This window comes from Spea bombifrons, chromosome 8 (assembly GCF_027358695.1).
Source record: "Spea bombifrons isolate aSpeBom1 chromosome 8, aSpeBom1.2.pri, whole genome shotgun sequence".
Taxonomy (NCBI): domain Eukaryota; kingdom Metazoa; phylum Chordata; class Amphibia; order Anura; family Pelobatidae; genus Spea; species Spea bombifrons.
Window position 1 is genome coordinate 42438687 of NC_071094.1, and position 19400 is coordinate 42458086.

The 19400-nt window shown below is 45.5% G+C and overlaps 3 protein-coding genes across 3 annotated transcripts; 2 read left to right on the plus strand and 1 right to left on the minus strand.

The window, feature by feature from the left end:
- The first annotated feature begins 16 nt into the window (after positions 1 to 16).
- LOC128503303 (antigen peptide transporter 2-like) lies at positions 17 to 7163 on the plus strand. Its single transcript, XM_053473347.1, has 12 exons — positions 17 to 131; positions 1173 to 1697; positions 1895 to 2009; positions 2195 to 2325; positions 2832 to 3037; positions 3141 to 3338; positions 3947 to 4075; positions 4161 to 4349; positions 4945 to 5118; positions 5481 to 5640; positions 5955 to 6091; positions 6395 to 7163. Exons 2-12 carry the CDS (start codon positions 1199 to 1201, stop codon positions 6590 to 6592), a joined length of 2136 nt encoding a protein of 711 aa, XP_053329322.1. The 5' UTR covers positions 17 to 131; positions 1173 to 1198; the 3' UTR covers positions 6593 to 7163.
- A 1618-nt stretch (positions 7164 to 8781) lies between these two features.
- LOC128503309 (proteasome subunit beta type-8-like) lies at positions 8782 to 13377 on the plus strand. The gene is made up of 6 exons (XM_053473352.1): positions 8782 to 9063; positions 9496 to 9640; positions 11802 to 11913; positions 12394 to 12523; positions 12822 to 13026; positions 13141 to 13377. The coding sequence occupies exons 1-6, from the start codon at positions 8938 to 8940 to the stop codon at positions 13230 to 13232; spliced, it is 810 nt and encodes a 269-aa protein (XP_053329327.1). The 5' UTR covers positions 8782 to 8937; the 3' UTR covers positions 13233 to 13377.
- Positions 13378 to 13841: 464 nt separating this feature from the next.
- On the minus strand, positions 13842 to 19388 carry LOC128503302 (antigen peptide transporter 1-like). The gene is made up of 12 exons (XM_053473346.1): positions 19298 to 19388; positions 18198 to 18716; positions 17946 to 18060; positions 17542 to 17672; positions 17250 to 17455; positions 16739 to 16936; positions 16520 to 16648; positions 16120 to 16308; positions 15862 to 16035; positions 15459 to 15618; positions 15223 to 15359; positions 13842 to 14819 (listed from the first exon to the last, which is right to left on the minus strand). Exons 2-12 carry the CDS (start codon positions 18703 to 18705, stop codon positions 14589 to 14591), a joined length of 2178 nt encoding a protein of 725 aa, XP_053329321.1. The 5' UTR covers positions 18706 to 18716; positions 19298 to 19388; the 3' UTR covers positions 13842 to 14588.
- Between the last annotated feature and the right edge of the window lie 12 nt (positions 19389 to 19400).

Below are 19400 nucleotides of genomic sequence, written 5' to 3' on the forward strand. Positions count from 1 at the left end.
GGTATATTCCGCCCACATCTCAGATCAGACAGCCATCCTTCTACCCCAGCTATAAATATACCCCCTCCTAGTGCAGATTATTCCCCTTTCCCCATCCACCATCAGACACCGCCCGATCCCGAGCGCTGCCAGTGAGTACCTGTCTGTACCGAGCAGTTTACCTCCCTCCGCACCCCCGATACCCTCCTCTGTATCCCCGCACCCCCTACTGCCCTCCTCTGTATCTCCGCACCCCTAATACCCTCCTCTGTATCCCCGCACCCCCTAATACCCTCCTCTGTATCTCCGCACCCCCGATACCCTCCTCTGTATCTCCGCACCCCCTACTGCCCTCCTCTGTATCTCCGCACCCCCGATACCCTCCTCTGTATCCCCGCACCCCCTACTGCCCTCCTCTGTATCTCCGCACCCCTAATACCCTCCTCTGTATCTCCGCACCCCCTACTGCCCTCCTCTGTATCTCCGCACCCCCGATACCCTCCTCTGTATCCCCGCACCCCTAATACCCTCCTCTGTATCCCCGCCCCCCCTACTGCCCTTCTCTGTATCTCCGCACCCTAACACCCTTCTCAGTATATCTGCCCCGATCTGCTGCCCCTCTCCCTATATCTCTGCCCTCATCTGTTAACCCCTTCACCCCATATTTTGCACACCTACTTGCCCCTCTCACTCCTTGTCGTTATCTTCAAGCTTTATTACTTATTCTGTAAAATTATGTATTATTTGTTATTTGATGAGAATGATGTATTATCTGGTAACTGCCTTCATTCTGCTCACCCCACACCCATTCTGTCCCCACTCATTCACCCCACTCATTCACTCCACTCATTCACCCCACTCATTCACTCCACTCATTCACCCCACTCATTCACTCCACTCATTCACCCCACTCATTCACTCCATTATCTATCCCCCTGGCCTTCTATCCCAGTAACTTTTGTCGTTCTTGTTTCTATATGAAAATGTAAATTCTCTATGTGTCCACTGGGGGCAGCAGAACCCTCAGAATGTAACAGACATTTATTAGTGCAATATGTAAAAAAGTGGCCAAATGCGGTAATACACTTATTATTATTATTATTATTATTATTATTATTATTAGGAATAATGCTAATAATAATAATACGCCAAATAGCTTATTTCATTTAGAAATCTCTGTTGTGTTTTTACAGGTTTTTCACCCACAGTCACCTACACCATGGGCTCTTTGTGGCTCTACCTCACCTTCCTCCTCCTGGACTCCTCTACCACTTACATGTCCTCCATGATTGTATATACTTACTACCCCTATGCTCTCCCACTGGCCATGTGGACAATATCCCTAATAAAATTCACCATGCTTGGCTCGGTGTCACGCCTTATGGAGGGCCAAGCTTGGACCTCATCGTCTTTTCTGTACCCCCTTACCCTCTGCCTCTCCCCACCACTGTACCAGACATTGAGAATGTATGTCACCTCTCACCCCATGGAGTTATACTGCGGGCTCTACCATTCCCTGCTCTCCCATCTCATCCTGCTCCTCGCCTGTCTGCTCTGGGATCTCGTGTCGCCTCACGTTCTTCCAAAAGAATCTTCAGAAGAAGACAAGAGCGGGCAACAGACGAGCAGGAAGAACTTCAAAAGACTCCTGAGATACTCCAAGCCGGACTGGTGTCCATTAAGCGGGGCTTTCATCTTCCTGGTACTAGCTCTGCTCAGTGAGTTTCCATGTCTTGCCGTACCTGGGTATTGGAACGGATGAGTTGATTAATATAAATTTTAATTTTTTTTTTTCGAATATTCATCAAATAATTTAAAGTTTTGTGAGATGGAAACAGCAGAAGTGTCTACTTATCTATAATGTTGTTACATAAAGACTGATACAATCTAACTTCTAATTTTCGTGCCCCACCAGGCGAGATGAGTATCCCGTACTACATGGGCCGGATAATCGACATCTTGTCCTCAAATTACAAGGAATCGGAATTTTCGGTGGCCATAGTCTATGTGTCCATTTTTTCTATAGCAAGGTAAGGGCAAAATGTTCGTAGGCGGGCTTTGTACGCTTAAAGAAGATGTTAAGGACATATGTGGGCGGTCCCGCTGATGTTGTGGGCGGTCCTGCTGATCTTGGGGGCAGAATTGTTGTTTTCTCCTCGTGCTCCGCGTGTCAGGTAACATCAGGAAGCCATGCTAACTGTCCCACTCTCCTCAGCTCTCTTTTGGCGGGATGCCGCGGAGGCCTCTTCGTGTTCTCCATGGCTCGACTGACCCAGCGCTTGCGAAGATTCCTTTTCCGTTCCTTTATGAAACAAGAAATCTCATTCTTTGAAACTACGAAGACAGGTGACAGCGGCGCGATCGCAAATAAAGTGTATGAAAAGTGCGGGTTCAGCCCAAAAATCCGCATTATACCACGTGATTCACACAGAAAGGCCGAACTTTATCTTGTAAGGGATTCATACCCCCATCAGTCCTTGATCCGGTCCCATAGTGAGGAAAGCTTTATCCCTATCCCATGCCTGTTTACATTTCCTCACTGTATTAGCCTCCACCACTGCTGGGAGGCTGCTCCATTTATCTACCACCCTCTCAGTAAAGTATCTCAGCCTCTAATCTCAATTACTTTACCTCTACGCCTCTAGTTTTAGATACTGACCCCCTGTTCTCCCCCTTTGAACTCCCCCCTGAACTTTGTGAATGTACATTAAAATATTAAAAGGTCTAAACATAAAGATTAAAGAGGTTATTGTGTCTGGAGGGACGAGCGAATATGCTATTATTATTATATTATGCTATTATTATATATTATATATAATATAGCTAATGCTATTTCCTTATTTTGTCCGCAGGAGAACTCACATCCCGCCTGTCCCAAGACACGGCCCTTGTGAGCCGCTCAATTGCTGGCAACGTGAACATTGCATTCCGCATGCTGGTGAAATGCATCGGGGTTTACGCATTTATGTTCTCTCTGTCCTGGCAGCTTACGCTCCTAACCTTTATCAGCTCGCCGATTACTTGGCTCATACAGAAGTTTTACAATCACTATCATCAGGTAAGGTTACGGTGGGTATTTCTACTGAAGAAGAGACCGTTGAGGTCTTGAAAGCTTAGGGGATGCTATGCTGTGTGACGGTGCGCACTGTATCATCTTACAGCCTCTGGTGCAGAAGGTCCAAGACTCCATCGCGAGGTCCAGCGATATCGCCAAAGAGATTCTAGAGTCGGTGAAAACGGTTCATAGTTTTGCTGCGATGGAGGACGAGGCCAAGCGATACGAGGAGTCTCTGCAGGAAACGTACCGACTGCAGTACCTCAGGGACCTGGTCAGAGCGCTTTACGTCCTGGCAATTAAGGTAACTGCAGCTAAGGGGGGCAGCTATTGCATCACCACGGCAGGGGCAAAATGTGCTTCTGGGGTTGTTGGTTAACTCATCCAGAAAGTTTTAGGCAGGTGTGAAAAAGTGCCAGAAATTTTAAAAATAGACATGTAAATAGACTAATTTCATCATTGAACAAAATATTGATTTGATTTACATTTTTAACATTTATATATTTTTGGACATATTATAAAATTTTTCACACCTGCCTAAAACTTTTGCACAGTACTGTATATGGGAACTCCACAGCCCCCCCAACCTAGCTCTCCCTCTCCTGCTCTTTATAGTCGGTAGAAAGGGGTGGGGCCTACTGAGCATAGGGTGGGGTTAGCCCCAAAAGGGGCAGGGAGAGGGCGTAAGCAGTAGACAACGTGGGTGTGGCCAAATTCAGCTTCCCACCCCAGAGATTCAGTAATTAGCTTGAGACTCCTGTGTCCGGTTGGTAATTGCCCCTTTCATGGGTAAATAGTCTGATAAACATGGACACTCGGCCATTTCTAATGTTCATCGCTGTGATTCATTTCTGGTGCAAATTCCATGTATTGAAATAGTTAAAAAAATAAAATCTTTTTTTTCATTCTCAGCTCACCAACTTCTGTTCCCAAATTATAATGTTATTATACGGACAAACTTTAATCCAGAATGGGTATATAACCACTGGGAAGATGGTATCGTTTATTCTGTACCAGATGGATTCTGGAGACTATATAATGGTGAGACTGGCTGCTGACCCGGACGCTGTGTGGAATGTGACGGATTGTTGAGTTGTGTGATAATCGAGTCCTCTCTCTCCCCTAGGGGCTTGTGCGTATGCTGAGTGAGATCACTCATTCCGCCGGAGCTGCTCAGAAGGTCTTCCAGTATCTGGATCGGGAACCCTTGGTGTCCACCTCCGGTACCTACCGCCCGGACCAGCTTCGTGGTTGTTTTGAGTTCAGAAATGTCACATTTTCATATCCATCCCGCCAGGACAGCCCTGCACTTAAGGTAATCATCAGAATTATGTTTGTAGATATTTTATTGATCAATCTTTTCACAGCCCCGGACTGCCCATCTGGCACACTGGCTGTCGTCTCTCCATGCGCCCGTGATCTGCTGCACATCGGGTGCTGAAGTTTGCGGGCACACGCTGGGTGTAAAGCACCAGGGCTCCCTTGTCATTAATGTCTGAAATTTAAGAACCGCTCTGTTATCAGAGCCCAATCTACTAGACAAACACCCTGACTTCTTATTATACTGCCTGTTGGAAACAATAGAATGGCTCAGTCTTAACCACCGAGCTGGAATTCCTGACTAATGAAAGAGTAACAGACTTCATTAGAATCGCCATAAAGCATCCGCTCAGTGTGGTGTTTTAGCAGGAACAATGGTGGTCTGCAGATAAAATTAGATAAAACCAGGTTTTTGCCCCCCCAACATTACTGTATACAGTACAAGGGTTTATTGCTATGTACACTGCTGGAGGTTATTACTGTATACAGCACTGGGGGGTTATTACTGTGTACAGCGCTGGAGGATTATACGCCGTGTTCTGGCAGCAGCCCTTCTTATTGACAGACTTTCTCTTCTCTCCCACACATAGAACGTGTCCTTTAAACTCATCCCTGGAAGTGTCACGGCCCTAGTGGGCCGCTCTGGAAGCGGTAAAACCACCTGCGTGTCCCTGTTGCAGCGATTCTATGACCCGGACAGCGGGAAAATTCTGCTGGACGGGAAACCGCTAGATCAGTATGAGCACCGGTACCTGCACTCCAAGGTAAGACAGAGTGATGAGCTGCTGGGGTGGCAATGCTCATCGGGTCCTGCTGGATCAGCATTTCCAAGGTGGAGTATATGAGGTACAGAATGTGCCCTGATTTCTGAAAAGTATAATACCCTTTCCCCATAAAATTATAATAATAAAAATGTTTTAAAAGAGGATGTTTCCCCACTTTTCTGTGATATCCTTTTTTGACATTCTGCCCCATTTTATGTAACTGTACATCTACGAAAGGTTATTACGAGTTATTAAAGCCTAATATGCCTAATCTTTTGCAGGTAACTTTTCATCTTTGTTAGAATTAGGTTAATATGAGGTTAATTATATTAATGGCGTAATTCTCATTCCGTGCCCTGTAGGTGGCGCTGGTGGCTCAGGAGCCCGTCCTGTTTTCTGGATCAGTTAAAGATAATATTGGTTATGGACTCCAGAATGTCCCAGAGGAGCAGCTTAAGGAAGCGGCAAGGAACGCCAACGCAGAGTCCTTCATCATGGGCATGGAGAAAGGCTACGATACGGGTGAGGAAAGGGGCTTTTATTATTACACATCCAGAAGGGGCATGTTGGACAGGGTGATGGCTCGAGAGAATTCCGGAGGCGATACAGAAGGGAATTTCTCCAGAGAGGCAGTAAGGATGGAAAGACTCAAACCTTAATCACTCGTTGGTCTTGTCATCCATGATTCAGGAGCCATATGTCTATGCCATGCATGTTTAAATTCCCTTGCTGTATTACCCTATACCACTTCTGCTGGGAAGCTGCTCCACTTACCTACCACCCCCTCTCAGTACATCTATGATTACATTTGTTGGCGGACCTGTTATATCTTCCAGAAATTGGTGGGAACGGAGGACAGCTGGGGGCTGGACAGAAGCAGCGCATTGCAATCGCTCGGGCCCTCGCACGGAAGCCGAAGCTCCTGATCCTGGATGAGGCGTCTAGCAGCCTGGACGCAGGGACTGAATATGAGGTATTGGGCAGTGTTCCCGTAGCATGGCTTCTTCCATCACACGCGTGGACAGTGCCTTATAGCTCTCCTCCATCCTCGTATCCGTCAGTCTCCCTCCTCCTGTCTCTTTCCTTTGACCTGCTGAGGAATGAATAAGAAAGTTTCGATATCCACATTCTTCCTGAATACATATTTTAACTATTTGTATTATCAGACAGATACTTTTGATGAACGTTCTATGTTTATTACATCATATTCCATATTCTGCATGTATCAGTCACTCTCTCCAGGTCTTTTGATATTCCGTCTCCATGTCTCCCTTAGATCCAGCGCTCTCTACAGAGGATTGAGGGTCTCGCCGTGTTGATTATCGCTCACCGGCTGCGCACCGTGCGGGAGGTCGATCAGATACTAGTTCTGGATGAAGGACGTCTGGCAGAGTGTGGAACCCACGAGGAGCTTATGCAGAGACAGGGTGTATATTACGACCTGCAGGGACACATCCTACAAAATGGGGAGTGAGGAGCCAAGCGTGGAGCTTAGGCTGGAGAGGCGTGTGGAACTAGGGCATAAGACCACAAAAGTGTGGATAGAGGGGAAATACTGCACTGCATTGTACATAGCATTTAATCCTTCGATATTCTTGGGGTTGAAGAAATCTTGAAAGTCTCATCGTGGGTTGAACTATACATTATACAGGCCCAGCTCAGCCCTTCTTATAGGAGCAACTGCATAATCCACAACATTTCAAGTGTCCAAATAGAGAAATCTGTCTCGGTGAAGTGTGAGACTGTTTCATGAAAAGTGAGACACTTGGGAGGTATGGCTTTCATAATCTATGACGTTTACATGGCTTTAAACTTCAGAAGATTATCGAGCCTTTTTTCTATAAACAAACAAAAAAAATTGAGCACATGTGTTGCTGTCTTGTCATCTGAAAAGCGATTAAGCAGAAATTAGATAAGGCTTAGAATTGTTATGCTTGTCCCCAGGTAGAATTCCTATAAAGTTTGGTCTCTCCCTGCTTTGTTGCAGTTTTGTAAATAGCTTTGGTGAACTAAAATAAATGCTATTTCATGGAAATCCAAAGAAAGTTTATATACCTTTGCATACCCTCGCCTGTAACTCACAAAAGACACAGGCACTCCCAAACAAGTAACAGATGAACGAGCCGGCCAAAAAAGCCAAAATCTACAGGAATTACACCTGAAAATGACCTCCCTCATCAGAAAGCACCTATTACCTTGCTTTGAGTCAACAAAAAGGAGTTGTCACGGATCTGGATAGTCCGACCGACTACCTCCACTGACCTCCACTGACCTCCACTGACCTCCACTGACCTGCGCTCCCTTAGCCTGGGACGCGACACACTTTGCCCGGTTTCCCAGTCACTAGCCGAGAAAACACAGGGCTGGATATAGCCATCAAAACACACATTAACATAAAACAAGATATTGCAACACAAACCGCCCCCTTAATCTGCCTCCCCGAGACTACAGGGGCAGTAACCGGATTAACATTATAACAGTAAACTAAAACAATGGCGGTCCCTCCCTGGTGGCAGATCCTGGCTGTCTGCTGGAGGTAATCCCCTCAGCCAGTGATGAGAAGATACTGCTGGGGGGGACACAGAAGTCTCTACAAACCCAGGGCCCATAGTAGGGAGGAGGCTGGCTCTCCGGTCTCTCCAGGGGTCCCCGTGATGGAGGGTTCAGTCACATACGTGTTTTAAGGAGAAATCATCTAAAAAAAAAAAAGAGAGGTCAGGCTGGAGAGGAGGGACAGTTTAAGGTTTGCACAGATCCACTTGCCGGCCTTTGGCCTTAAAGTGCCAGGTTCGCTAAATTAACCCGGGTCCGGCCCTGGACAGAAACGCATAGATCAAAGCTGATGTGATGCAATATAAATCTTCCTTAGGTAATTTAATTCCTAGAAAGCTGTCTGTTTCTTCACCGAAGATGATTATTTATAGAAACTATAAAGATAATTAGCAGGGACAGGTTTATGTAACCTGGAGGCCTCTGCCGGGTGCCGTCTGTGAGGCACAAAGCTGCCGGCGGCCCCGTAACCAGGATATTCGCCAGGACAACTTCGCGTAGACATAAGCCTGGATGGAGGGACTGGTTCAGGAAATTTAAGGCTCCTGTCATTATGCGCGTGCGCGAAGGTGCTTCTCTGTTACCGCTGCTGTGGATATAGAAGTGCGCGGCAGACGCGATGAGGCCCAAAGCCACCGGGCATATTCATATTCTGCCCTGAGTTAAGAATATCTGAGCGTTGTACAGCGCTGCAGAATATGATGGCGCTATATAACACAATAAGTAATAAGAATTCAGCTGAAGTTTCTGCTTGAACACAGGTGACAAGGACCATTATTGGAACCTCTTGGTTTGCACCATTAGCGAGTCACTACAGTAGGATCTTTGTGACGGGCTATTAAAGGGTTAATTTTTATGGAGTCCTCAGTGAGAATGCTCCCAGCTATGGCGGGGACCCAATACACGATAATCTTTGTCCTTTCCTATCTATCTATCTATCTATCTATCTATCTATCTATATATCTATGTATCTATGTATATAACTGTTCTAGAACCGCACACCATCCTGTGTTCCGGATATCCCTTTATCTTTGCTCGGTTCTGGGGAGAGGAACGGCCATCGAGGCTCTGGACTTCGTGTCACTTTCAGTTTCTGTTATAGAGAGATAGACGGGAGAAACAACACAGAAGAGACACCCAGGGGTAGGCAGAGAGTGCGAGAGAGAGAGAGAGACAGCCCTGGAGACGAGTACGGCTCAGTCCCACCCCGAGAGGTCCAAACAGAGTCACAGAACCAGACCCAAGAACCGGATCGCTGAGGTTCCTGAGATGGCCCTTCTGCAAGTGTGTGGCTCTTCATCCGACTGGCGGTTACCCCTGTATGGGGGCAAAATCTCCCCCGCCATCTCATTCCTGCCACAGAAGACCGAGCTGGCAGTGCCCCCTGGGTGGCAGGTAGGAACATGCATTTATTAGAATGTATGTAGAGATGGATAGATATTCTTCTTTATGCTTCTTCATATATGTAACTCATTTATGTAAATGTAGCCAAAGAGGATTTAGAGGACGTCAAATGGAAACTTTTTATTTAGATATACTTTATTTTTTTAGTTTATTTTTTATTGTTTATTTGTGATATTTATTATTATTATTAATATTAACTGAGATAAGCTATGTCTGTCCTATTACTTCAAAGTTTTTAGACACCCAGGATTTTTACTTCAACATATGATTAAAAAATAAACCCCCGGCTTAAAATGATGCCTAGCGGCTTTTCTGCTGACATTTTATTGAATATTTTGGACCCCTTGGTATTATTATTTTTTCCTCCCCATCCCGGCCATTGACTTCTCTACCTGTAATAACTATATTTATCCCGCTTTGCAGCCCGCGGAGTTCCTGCGTCGAATGGAGCAGGGGGTGGATGGCGTGAAAATCGAGCCGTGGCACGGAACCACGACCCTGGCCTTTAAATTCCAGCATGGGGTCATCGTAGCCGTGGATTCGAGAGCTTCGGCTGGGAGTTATATCGGTAAATGTGGGGAGCGAACGCAGTGGCGTCGCTACAGGGGGGCAATTGCCCCCCTAGGTTAATCCTTGCCCCCCCTGTTGCCCCCCTGCCAAATTTGGAATAAAGTCGCAATGCGACTTTAAATCCCGTTTTTTTTTTAATTATTATTATTTTTTTAAATTTGGAGGAGAGAGAGGGTGCAGCCCGCGTAATATCGGCAGCCAAGGCAACCGATCTTACGCGGGCCGCACCTCGAGCCCTGCTACTTACCTGTGGGAGGGTCTTCTGCACTGCATAGAGGAAGCGGAAGCCAGAAGAGAAGGCAGAGGGAGGCCGCGCCCCCTGCTGAGGTCTGTGAGCGGCATCGAGGAGCTGCAGTGCAGGTAAGGGGGTGGGGAGGGTGTTTGAATGAGTTTGTATGAGTGTAAGTGCTGGAACCTAGGCATGATGGGACTGTGATTGCTAACAGCAATCAAACTCCCATCATGCCTAGGTTACAGCACTTACACATCCATCCAGTAAATGCTGGAACCTAGGCATGATGGGACTTTGATTGCTTTTAGCAATCACACTCCTATCATGCCAAGTCAGCCAGTACATGCTGAAACCTAGCTAGCTGCCCCCCTTGTGTATTGATGCTGCCAGCAGTATGGGGTCTGCACATCACTTACAGCCACCCTGTACCAGCATGTACTGGCTGACCTGGCATGATAGGAGTGTGATTGCTGTGTGGGCAGTGTGGACGCAACCTGTGATCTATGCCTGTAATTTAGGGTTTTTTAAATATACCTTTTAATGCCGTGTTTTTATATGAATTCCAATTGATCTATACCTGCAAAGCTGGGTTTTTGTGTAATCTGTAGAGCCGTATCTATATATTTCCATACATTATTTATGTGTACCTGCAAATACAGGGTTAATATGTCTTATTCAGCTGATTAATACCTGCAATGCTGTTTCCATGTATTTTTTTGATCTATACCTGCAATGCTACGTTTTATATATTACTATTATTGTATACCTGCGAATACAGGATTTGTATGTCTGATTCTGTTTATTTGATATATACCTTCAGTGCTGAGATCACAAGTGAATATCAGTTGATCTATACATGTAAAGCTTGGTTTGTGTGTTAATGTGTTGATCTATACCTGCTATCGGCAACTGGGGCTAATATTAATATATATGGGCAGCAGGGGCATCAATACACAAGGGGCAAAAACACTAAGGGGGGTATAAACGACAATGCAGTGTGAAAAATCCATCCTGATGTAGATGTCTGTGACATCTACATGTCCTGGTGTGTGTATAGGTGTTGGTGTGGCAGAGCCTGTCCTGGTGTGTGTTCAGTTGTCAGTGTGGCAGAGCCTGTCCTAGGGTGTGTGTTTGGGTGTCAGTGTGTCAGAGCCTGTCCTGGTGTGTGTGTGTGTCTGTGTGACAGAGCCTGTCCTGGTGTGTGTGTGTTTGGTTGTCGGTGTGGCAGAGCCTGTCCTGATGTGTGTGTCTGGGTGTCGGTGTGACAGAGCCTGTGTTGGAATGTGTGCCCTCCTGAAGTTGTAGTGACTTCAAGGGACAAAACGTTCAAAACGACAAAACGTTCAAGGCCCTGAAATCATTTAGTGGAAAAGTTATTTATTCTGTTATAATATTTATTTCAAGGATTAGTCGCACTCAGTTGTGGCTTCAGGCTTCCCGTGTTGAATGACCAAGTATTATTTTAGCCCAATAACAAAAGTATAATCCCATAGCACATTACTTTTGGCAATTATGAATGCCCCCCCAGTTTGACTGTGGTATCTTGTGTGCCCCCCCTATATATTGTTTCTAGAGTCGCCACTGAGCGAACGGGAATAACGAGTATCCGGGCCATTTTATTACACCGGCTAACACTTATCTGATTGCAGTCAGGGCAAGGCAGGCAGCTGTCTGGGGCAACTGGAGTCAGCAGTAACCCCAGAAAACGCTACTTGCAGGTATTACCATCCCAACCTAGTACCGGATGCTGCGCTGATTTTATCACCAGGGAGCTGTTAAAAGACCCCTTTCCTTGCCGATATTATATTACATGACATAATACATTAACTCCATATAAAACACTGGCCCACTTTGCCTGCTTCGTCATTACCGCGGGGAAATTTGGGCCGATTCCTTAGTAATTGGATCTTCTGGATTTCCAAAACAGCGACACTAAAGGTTAATAAAGTGATTGAGATTAACCCTTACCTGCTGGGGACCATGTCCGGAAGTGCCGCTGACTGCCAGTACTGGGAGAGACTGCTGGCTAAAGAGTGCAGGTGAGTGAGTAGTATTTATTGGTTTTTATTGTTTTATATAGTGCCATCATATTCTGTAGCGCTGTACAATGGAGTCCCTGCATGCCAGTTCTTCATAGCATCTGGAACCCCAGATAAATTAGCCAGAGAAAGGGCCACCTAAAAAGTGAACGTTTGGACTGATTTTATGTCGTAGAACCTCGGCCTCCAAACTGCATGGAGATCTTTAGTAAATAGGACATGTCCGTGCCCTGGGCTCCTGGAGGGGCCTGGGGGCCAGCCTTCTTCCTATAGACTATGGGCCCTGGCCTTGAAAGGGGTTCTGTATTTCGGGAGGTGGGTACAAGGTAATACCAAGGGGTACCAAGACCACAATTTCTGAATAGTACCCATAAGATGGATGGGGAATAATGATATTTCCTCTATATCCCGATGTATGCCTCTAGAAATCTGTAGTCCCCTCCGTGTCACCGGCGTGTGGAATGAATTCCTGTTTTCTAGGTTATACCAGCTGAGGAATAATTCCCGGATCTCGGTGTCGGCGGCATCCAAGCTCCTGTGTAACATGATGCTGCAGTACAGAGGAGCCGGGCTGTCCATGGGCAGCATGATCTGCGGATGGGATAAGAAGGTAGGAAGCCCCATTCCCCACCATTCCCCACCATTCCAACCTCTCTGCATGCTGGCTTCAGGTACTATTACACAACTAAGCAGTGCATGACATCGCTAGAAGTTAGGAGCCTGATGATGTCATCACTAGAAGGGCCACGGCTGGGATTTAGACCCCTGGTCTTTTTGCACAGAATCGCTGTTCTTAGCGCGACCCCAATGTGTCTACAGGTTCAGTCCAGAAGGGGAGCAGGTAAAGAATGTATAAAACCATTCTGCATCTCAAAATGTACGTCTCTCCTGGCTGATGTTTCCAACAGGGTCCCGGTCTGTATTATGTGAATGAAAATGGTACCAGATTGTGTGGGGACATCTTTTCCACCGGATCAGGGAATTCTTACGCCTATGGAGTAATTGACAGCGGCTATCGGTATGACCTGAGTCCGGAAGAGGCTTATGATCTGGGCCGCAGGGCAGTCACCTATGCCACTCACCGTGATGCCTACTCGGGGGGAGTTGTGAACAGTAAGTACTACTCTGAAACGGGACCTGGCACTGGTTAAGCTTGGAGACGAATGGTTCCATGCTTCTATTTTTCCTGCGGGTAGGGATTCTGATAAATCTTTGCTTTCTCCTTAGTGTACCACATGAAGGCGGACGGCTGGGTGAAGGTTGGACAGTATGATGTAAGCGATTTGCTACAGGGATACACTGAGCAGAAGACCGAGTGACCAGAAAGGCAGAAGGAGATCCTACAGAGGCCTCCGAACCACCAACCTTTACTTCTCTGGGACCCCCAAACAGAATATTGAAACCTCGTTGTGATGTAACACAGTACAGTCAAAGAACGAATAAAACGTACGTTTTAAGATAAAAGCCTCCTTTCTGTTAATTCTGTGTTTCTGAAAACCTTTCTGGTTTTGTTTTCTTTAGTCCTAAGACTTTCTGGCCATACATTTTAAGGCAGGTGTGAAGATGTCTTCCCTTGCTGAAGTAGAGCTCCTGGTAACTCATTAGTGAAGGCAGCCAGCACCCGGTGGCATTTAAGGAACCAAATGGTCAACAAGCCAGTCCCATGTGCTGTGCTTCTCAGAGGGAGCTTCACAAAGGCCAGTATGGGCTACGTGACTCCGGCCTCGGCCATCAGTGGGGTATTTAGAGCTGTGCTCCTCAAGGTCTCACCCAGGGCAGTACCTCCAGGTGCCCCTACCTATATATATCTTCCTTGTGATGTTTTATCATTATTATTATTTATTGTTTTATACAGCGATTTATATTTAATGTCACCATATCACACTGCCCCATATTGCTGGCATTCTACTAACCACAGTGATACTGAGTTTGATATTGACGGAAAAGTTTATTTAAAATTCAAACATATGTATACGGTTTATTATTTATTTCTTTAATTACATCGTCACACTTTACAATAAATAAGTGCATAATGATATCAGTGGCTTCTGTAACAAGCATGTAAATGTAGAATGTTAAATATAAGCTCAAGGGAAGACTATGTGGTTCGACCAGGTCTATGAATTGTTCTTATTCTGACCTAAGCATGGAAAATTGGTCTACCAGTGGAACCTAATACAAGAAAAAAAAGGCACACATCAAAATAGTAACATTTTATTGCGTTACATACATTATGAAAACATTAGCAAATATAAAAGCAAATAGAAGCTACAGTTTACTATACAAAGGTAACCTCCAATATTAATTGTACCCCTTAGTATTATAGACCTTAGCAACCATAAATGTGGCGATTAGTAAAGACGTATATATTGTATATATATATATATATATATATATATAGGAAATGTGGTCACATCACGGTGCATTGAAATCCTACATATCAGGGTCAGGGACACTCATCGTATTTAGAATGGCTCCAGTGTGACACTAGAGGGTGTGACATCACACGCTGTGCACACTAGCGGGATGCTTGCATCACATCCTGTTTTCTCGAATGTCACAGAGAAGCCCAATTAAACACAAAGGGGTTCCTACGGCCCATCACTGGCACACAATTCATTCTTAAGCCAGGTCTGCTTGGCTCAAGATCAGGACAGTAATACATGAAAGGCTAATCACTGAGTTTCCTCTCCTCCTCCGTTCCCTCGTTGGTAACTCGTGTTCTGATTGTTCCAGAGTTTACAATAGCTGCCCTTCCGAGCAATCAGCTGTTCATGTGTCCCCTCTTCTACGATCCGACCCCCTTCTAGCACCAGGATGCGGTCTGCCCTCTGCACGCTGTGCATGCGGTGGGAGATGAGCAGGACACTCCTTTGCCGGGCATTGTCGTATATCGCACCCTGCACCTGAGGGGAGACGGCAGGTTTTAGACAATTGGGTTTAACGACCCAACTTCACTGAATGAGAAGTAGAAGGGAGGAATTTGGTCTAGAAGAAGCGTGTGTATCTGTGATAAAATATTGTCAATGTAATGGAATGTGCGGCTGTGTGATGGAATGTTGTGTTTGTCTGTCTAAAGGAACACTGTGTGACCATATGATGGAGTGTTGGGCATTTTTGTTACAAGGCACATTGTAAGAACTGGCCCTGACGGTCCTGTAGACTCTCGTTTTATTGAATAGACCCCACAGTGTGTGACTGTGTGATGGAATATTGTGTCTGATTGTGTGATGGAATATTGTGTGTGATGGCATGCATGATAGAATATTGTGTGTGACTGTGAGTGTTTGGTTCCTTTACTGCACTCACCTTCTTCTCACTCTCTACATCCAGAGAACTGGTGGCATCATCCAGGATGAGGACCTTTGGGTCCCTTAGAATGGCTCTTGCTAATGCTACCCTCTGTTTCTGCCCCCCGGAGAGCAGCCCACCTTTCTGTCCAGCATCTTTGGAGAAGAAGAATGGAATTAATAAAGACCACACTTGTTATTATGTGTCTTCCCGATAATAATACATTGCATATAATGCTTGCCCAGAGCCTGTACCTGTCTGATAGCCATTATCCAGCTTGGTAATGAAGTCATGTGTGTAGGCCACCTTGGCTGCTTCCTGGACTGAGCTTAGCGGGACATTTTCCATCCCATAAGAAATATTGTCCTGCAGAGAACGGGAAGAGAGGGTCGGCTCCTGGCTCACCACCGATACCTGTAGTAGAAGATGGAACAATAGTCATATTGTGAAGCACACACCGGTAACAGTATTCACACACAAGTCATGTGCAGGTCTATCGCTCTTGGTCAACAGCTTGATGTCGGAGATCAGGGGCCATATGTTCCTCTGCCAACGTCTTCTTCTGGGTTACTATACGGATGCTGGCCATCATCAATCTGATACCCGGAGTATTATTACTAATAATTTATTATACACAATATATGTGTGAGCCATTACCTTGCTGCGGTAGAAATGGTTGTCATATTCTGCCAATGGTTTCCCGTCCATTAATATCTTTCCGTTCTGTGGTTCATAAAACCGTAGCAGCAGCTGCACTACCGTAGACTTTCCGGCATCGCAGGTACCCACCAGCGCAGTCACTTGACCTGGAAACAGTCTGAAGGACAGACCCTAAAGACACAGAGAGAAAATGAGGAAACTGACACTGTTTGAGAAGGAGACTTACACTACAAGTGGCCATGTGTCTATCAGCACCTGCAGGGCTGGGGTATCTGGGTTTTTAGGGTACGAGAACGTCACATTCTGGAACTCAATGTGTCCCTGCAGATTGGTGGGGACATAAGATCCTGATATCGGCATCTGTGGGGTGCGGTCCATGTATTCAAAAACCTTCTCTGAGGACCCTGCAGCTTTCTTGACCTCAGGGTATGTTCTGAGCAGAACCTGGGTGTAAAAAGGAACGGAAAGCATGACAACAGGACATGAAGATACTGCTATTCTACACCTGAACCCAATGGGTAATCTGCCAGACCATCAATATTTCAAAAGGTCAGTGTATTTTATACATGTGCAGAGTATGACCAACACCCAAGAACATCACAACGTAAAACAACACATCTGCCAACCACTACTATACAGAGGAATCATTCCATACCTCAACAGCGTATGTAAAACTCATTTGGTAGAGGACAAAAGACACCAGTTCCCCTCCGCTGACTTCTCCATTCGTCACTAAACGGCCACCAAAGTACAGAATTAAGACTTTCAGAGCCAGACCCAAACACTGTATGAAGGAGGAAAAAAATAATTAAATAAGAACCTCAACCCCTGAACATAAATGGTGTTTATTTACTAAGCTTTCCTTAGCACTCACACTGTTGGCCACATTGGTGCACCCATAGGCAAGAGCCTCCATCTTGTTGAGCTGGTAGGTATCATGCAACATACTTTCATAGCGCTGACACTCGCCCTCCTCATTCGCAAAACTCCGCACCGTCTTCATGTTGGAGAAAGTCTGCAGAGCCACCTGGTTGGCTTTTGAAGAAGATTCCTGGATTTTCGCTCCTAGTTTCTGTGTGGAAGGAATAGGAACAGTCCTGTCAAATATGGAATATCTGATCAGAAGGCAAATAGATCCTGGTAAAAAGAAGGTGGACCAGGGAGCGGAAAAATGAGATGAGGAGCCCGTTCTAGAGGCTCGGCATTCGGGAATAAATTGCAGGGGAGATAGCAGGCTAGGCGGATCTGGTGAGGCTTTTTGTTTGTAATATAATTTTGTACTCAGTAGAGAAGATTGTAAGATTGTCGCTACCATATCAATATAATAATACGGATGTACGCATATTAGGGTGATGATTAAATGTGTGGAGTGACAATTGTCTCACCTGTAAAAATGTCCCCGATAATTGTGGCGCAATCATGATGATGCACAGGCACAGCACAGAAAAGACTGTCAGCTTTGGAGACAAGTTAAACATGTAGATCGTGGGGAAGGCCGCCCTCATGAAGTACCAAATAAACAGGCTTAACTGGTGGCTCAGAGATTCACTCATGACTTTGATATCGGTGGTAACGCGAGATATGATGTCACCTGCGAGGACATTCAAAGCGTTAAAAGTTCTGCTAGGTTTGTCTAAAAGGAAAGCAATATATTATTTCATGTCGATTAGGATCTACCTGTGGGGACAGAATCAAAGAACCCAATTTCCTGCCTCAGGACGGAGCGTAGAAGCTGCCCCTGGGTATGGATGTGGATCAAGCTCATGGTATTGTTGTAGATATAGTCACATATGAATTCAGAAACTGCACTGCACAGGGGGTAAAACACATTGTTACATTAAATTACACACTAAGATATCTGTGACAATAGCCTAGAACTCTAGAACATGAGCTAGAGGCTAAAACAATGCAGGCTGGTAACACATCTTCCTACATACGCTGATTGTACATCATCCTACAGATCCCAATACTCAATAAAGGTAATTCATAACAGGAAGCCCCATGGAAAGTTCCTTAAAGTTCCAAAAGAGTTTCAGAAGGTTCCTCACAGCTATGAAATGACTTCTGCTGGTGGCTCTTACCTGCAGATGGTGATCATACTCATAGCTATGATGGCATTTTTGAACATCGAGGGGTCCTCCTTATTTAGGATCCAGTCTGTCATACGTCCAGTGTAGGAAGGCAGAGACATCTCCCCTGAAATATGGAGGAGATAGACTTTAAAACAAGACCGTATAGAGGGTCATAGACAATACAGCACACGGTACATGGTGTCCTACTCTGGATGGAAGCCTTAGGTCTTTGTGCGATGAAATTGCAACTTTGTTACTTACCCCACGATCCAATTATCAGGAATATTAACACAAATAGAAACCTAAGTTTGCAAGGCCACAAGAGTTTCAACAAGCGAGTCACGGAACCAGACGACACGGCATCAGGGCCATCTCCTTCCTCCTCAGCATGAGGCCACAGGTGGTGCAACAAGATGGCCGAGGCCAGGGTGCTAAGGTAACAGAACAGTAAGATGTCCCAGTGTCTCCAGCTGTAAAGGATTTCCGAGCTGATCCGTGGGGACACAAACTGGGACGCGGCGGCGCATGTCGGGATAAGGAAACTTAGGACAACGTGTGGCACTGGAATTGGGTCTCCCTGAAGCCACCAGGGGAGTTTGGAGCAGCAGCCGAACACGTGCTTCCCAAGGGTCAATACGAATAGTCTTAAAAGGCCTACTACCCAGACCCAGTGTGCCAGGGCCATTATTTGGGGTTCGTTAAACCCCAGAAAGTACACGGTGGTAACATCCAGGGCCACAAGGGATCCCAGAGTCCAAAGGCAATTCATGATGAGCGAGCCTGCAAATCAAGACAGAAATGATCATTAAACAAGAAAGATTATGAAGAGGCGCCTTACACATAAACTTTACATAAACCTAATGCTGTTTTTTTTCTGTTTTATTATAATATTATAATTAAGTTATTTCTTACACATTAATTATTTGTTATGCTCATGACATATGCTTTGAAATAGTTGAAGCAAAAGTGAAACTTTGCAAAGGTAATTAAATAAGCAATAGAAAGGAGATTAATCATGTAAGGAGACACGGTGAGAGCCTTTAGATAATGATAATAATAATAATAGTAATAATAATAATGATAATAATAATAATAATAATGATAATAATAATAATAATTAGAGTAATCTGACAGGGTGAGAGCTTAACCCTTAATGACAAAGCCCGTATTGTTTTCAATTGTCCTTATGGGGTTAAATTCAGAGGTTGCCCCAGAGCTGATGTGATGGGCAGAAGACCCAGCGCATGGTGCCCCTGATACCCCAGGGGAATTATTGGGCAGATTGTACAGCCAGGGCTCGTTTAGGAAGTGGTAATGAAGTTGAAAGGGTATCAGGAAGGGCCACAATTAGTCGTTCTTACCCCGATGCAGTTGCCGCTGTGCCTGTCCGCCTGTCCCCGGCAGTCTGTCTGTTCGCAGCCCCCGGAAACCCCCGATCTATGAACGGATCAGAAGTGAAAGTGA

Excerpts from the sequence above, each read along its gene's own strand:
- LOC128503309 (XM_053473352.1), top strand. The coding sequence starts at position 8,938 with ATGGCCCTTCTGCAAGTGTGTGGCTCTTCATCCGACTGGCGGTTACCC. Across the intron at positions 9,064-9,495 it reads CAGTGCCCCCTGGGTGGCAG|CCCGCGGAGTTCCTGCGTCG; the intron begins GTAGGAACATGC and ends CCCGCTTTGCAG. Across the intron at positions 13,027-13,140 it reads CTCGGGGGGAGTTGTGAACA|TGTACCACATGAAGGCGGAC; the intron begins GTAAGTACTACT and ends CTTTCTCCTTAG.
- LOC128503302 (XM_053473346.1), bottom strand. The coding sequence starts at position 18,705 with ATGAATTGCCTTTGGACTCTGGGATCCCTTGTGGCCCTGGATGTTACC. Across the intron at positions 18,061-18,197 it reads CCTGATAATTGGATCGTGGG|GGGAGATGTCTCTGCCTTCC; the intron begins GTAAGTAACAAA and ends TCCATATTTCAG. Across the intron at positions 15,360-15,458 it reads GGATAATGGCTATCAGACAG|ATGCTGGACAGAAAGGTGGG; the intron begins GTACAGGCTCTG and ends TCTTCTCCAAAG.
- LOC128503303 (XM_053473347.1), top strand. The coding sequence starts at position 1,199 with ATGGGCTCTTTGTGGCTCTACCTCACCTTCCTCCTCCTGGACTCCTCT. Across the intron at positions 2,326-2,831 it reads CTTTGAAACTACGAAGACAG|GAGAACTCACATCCCGCCTG; the intron begins GTGACAGCGGCG and ends TTTTGTCCGCAG. Across the intron at positions 4,350-4,944 it reads AGGACAGCCCTGCACTTAAG|AACGTGTCCTTTAAACTCAT; the intron begins GTAATCATCAGA and ends TCCCACACATAG.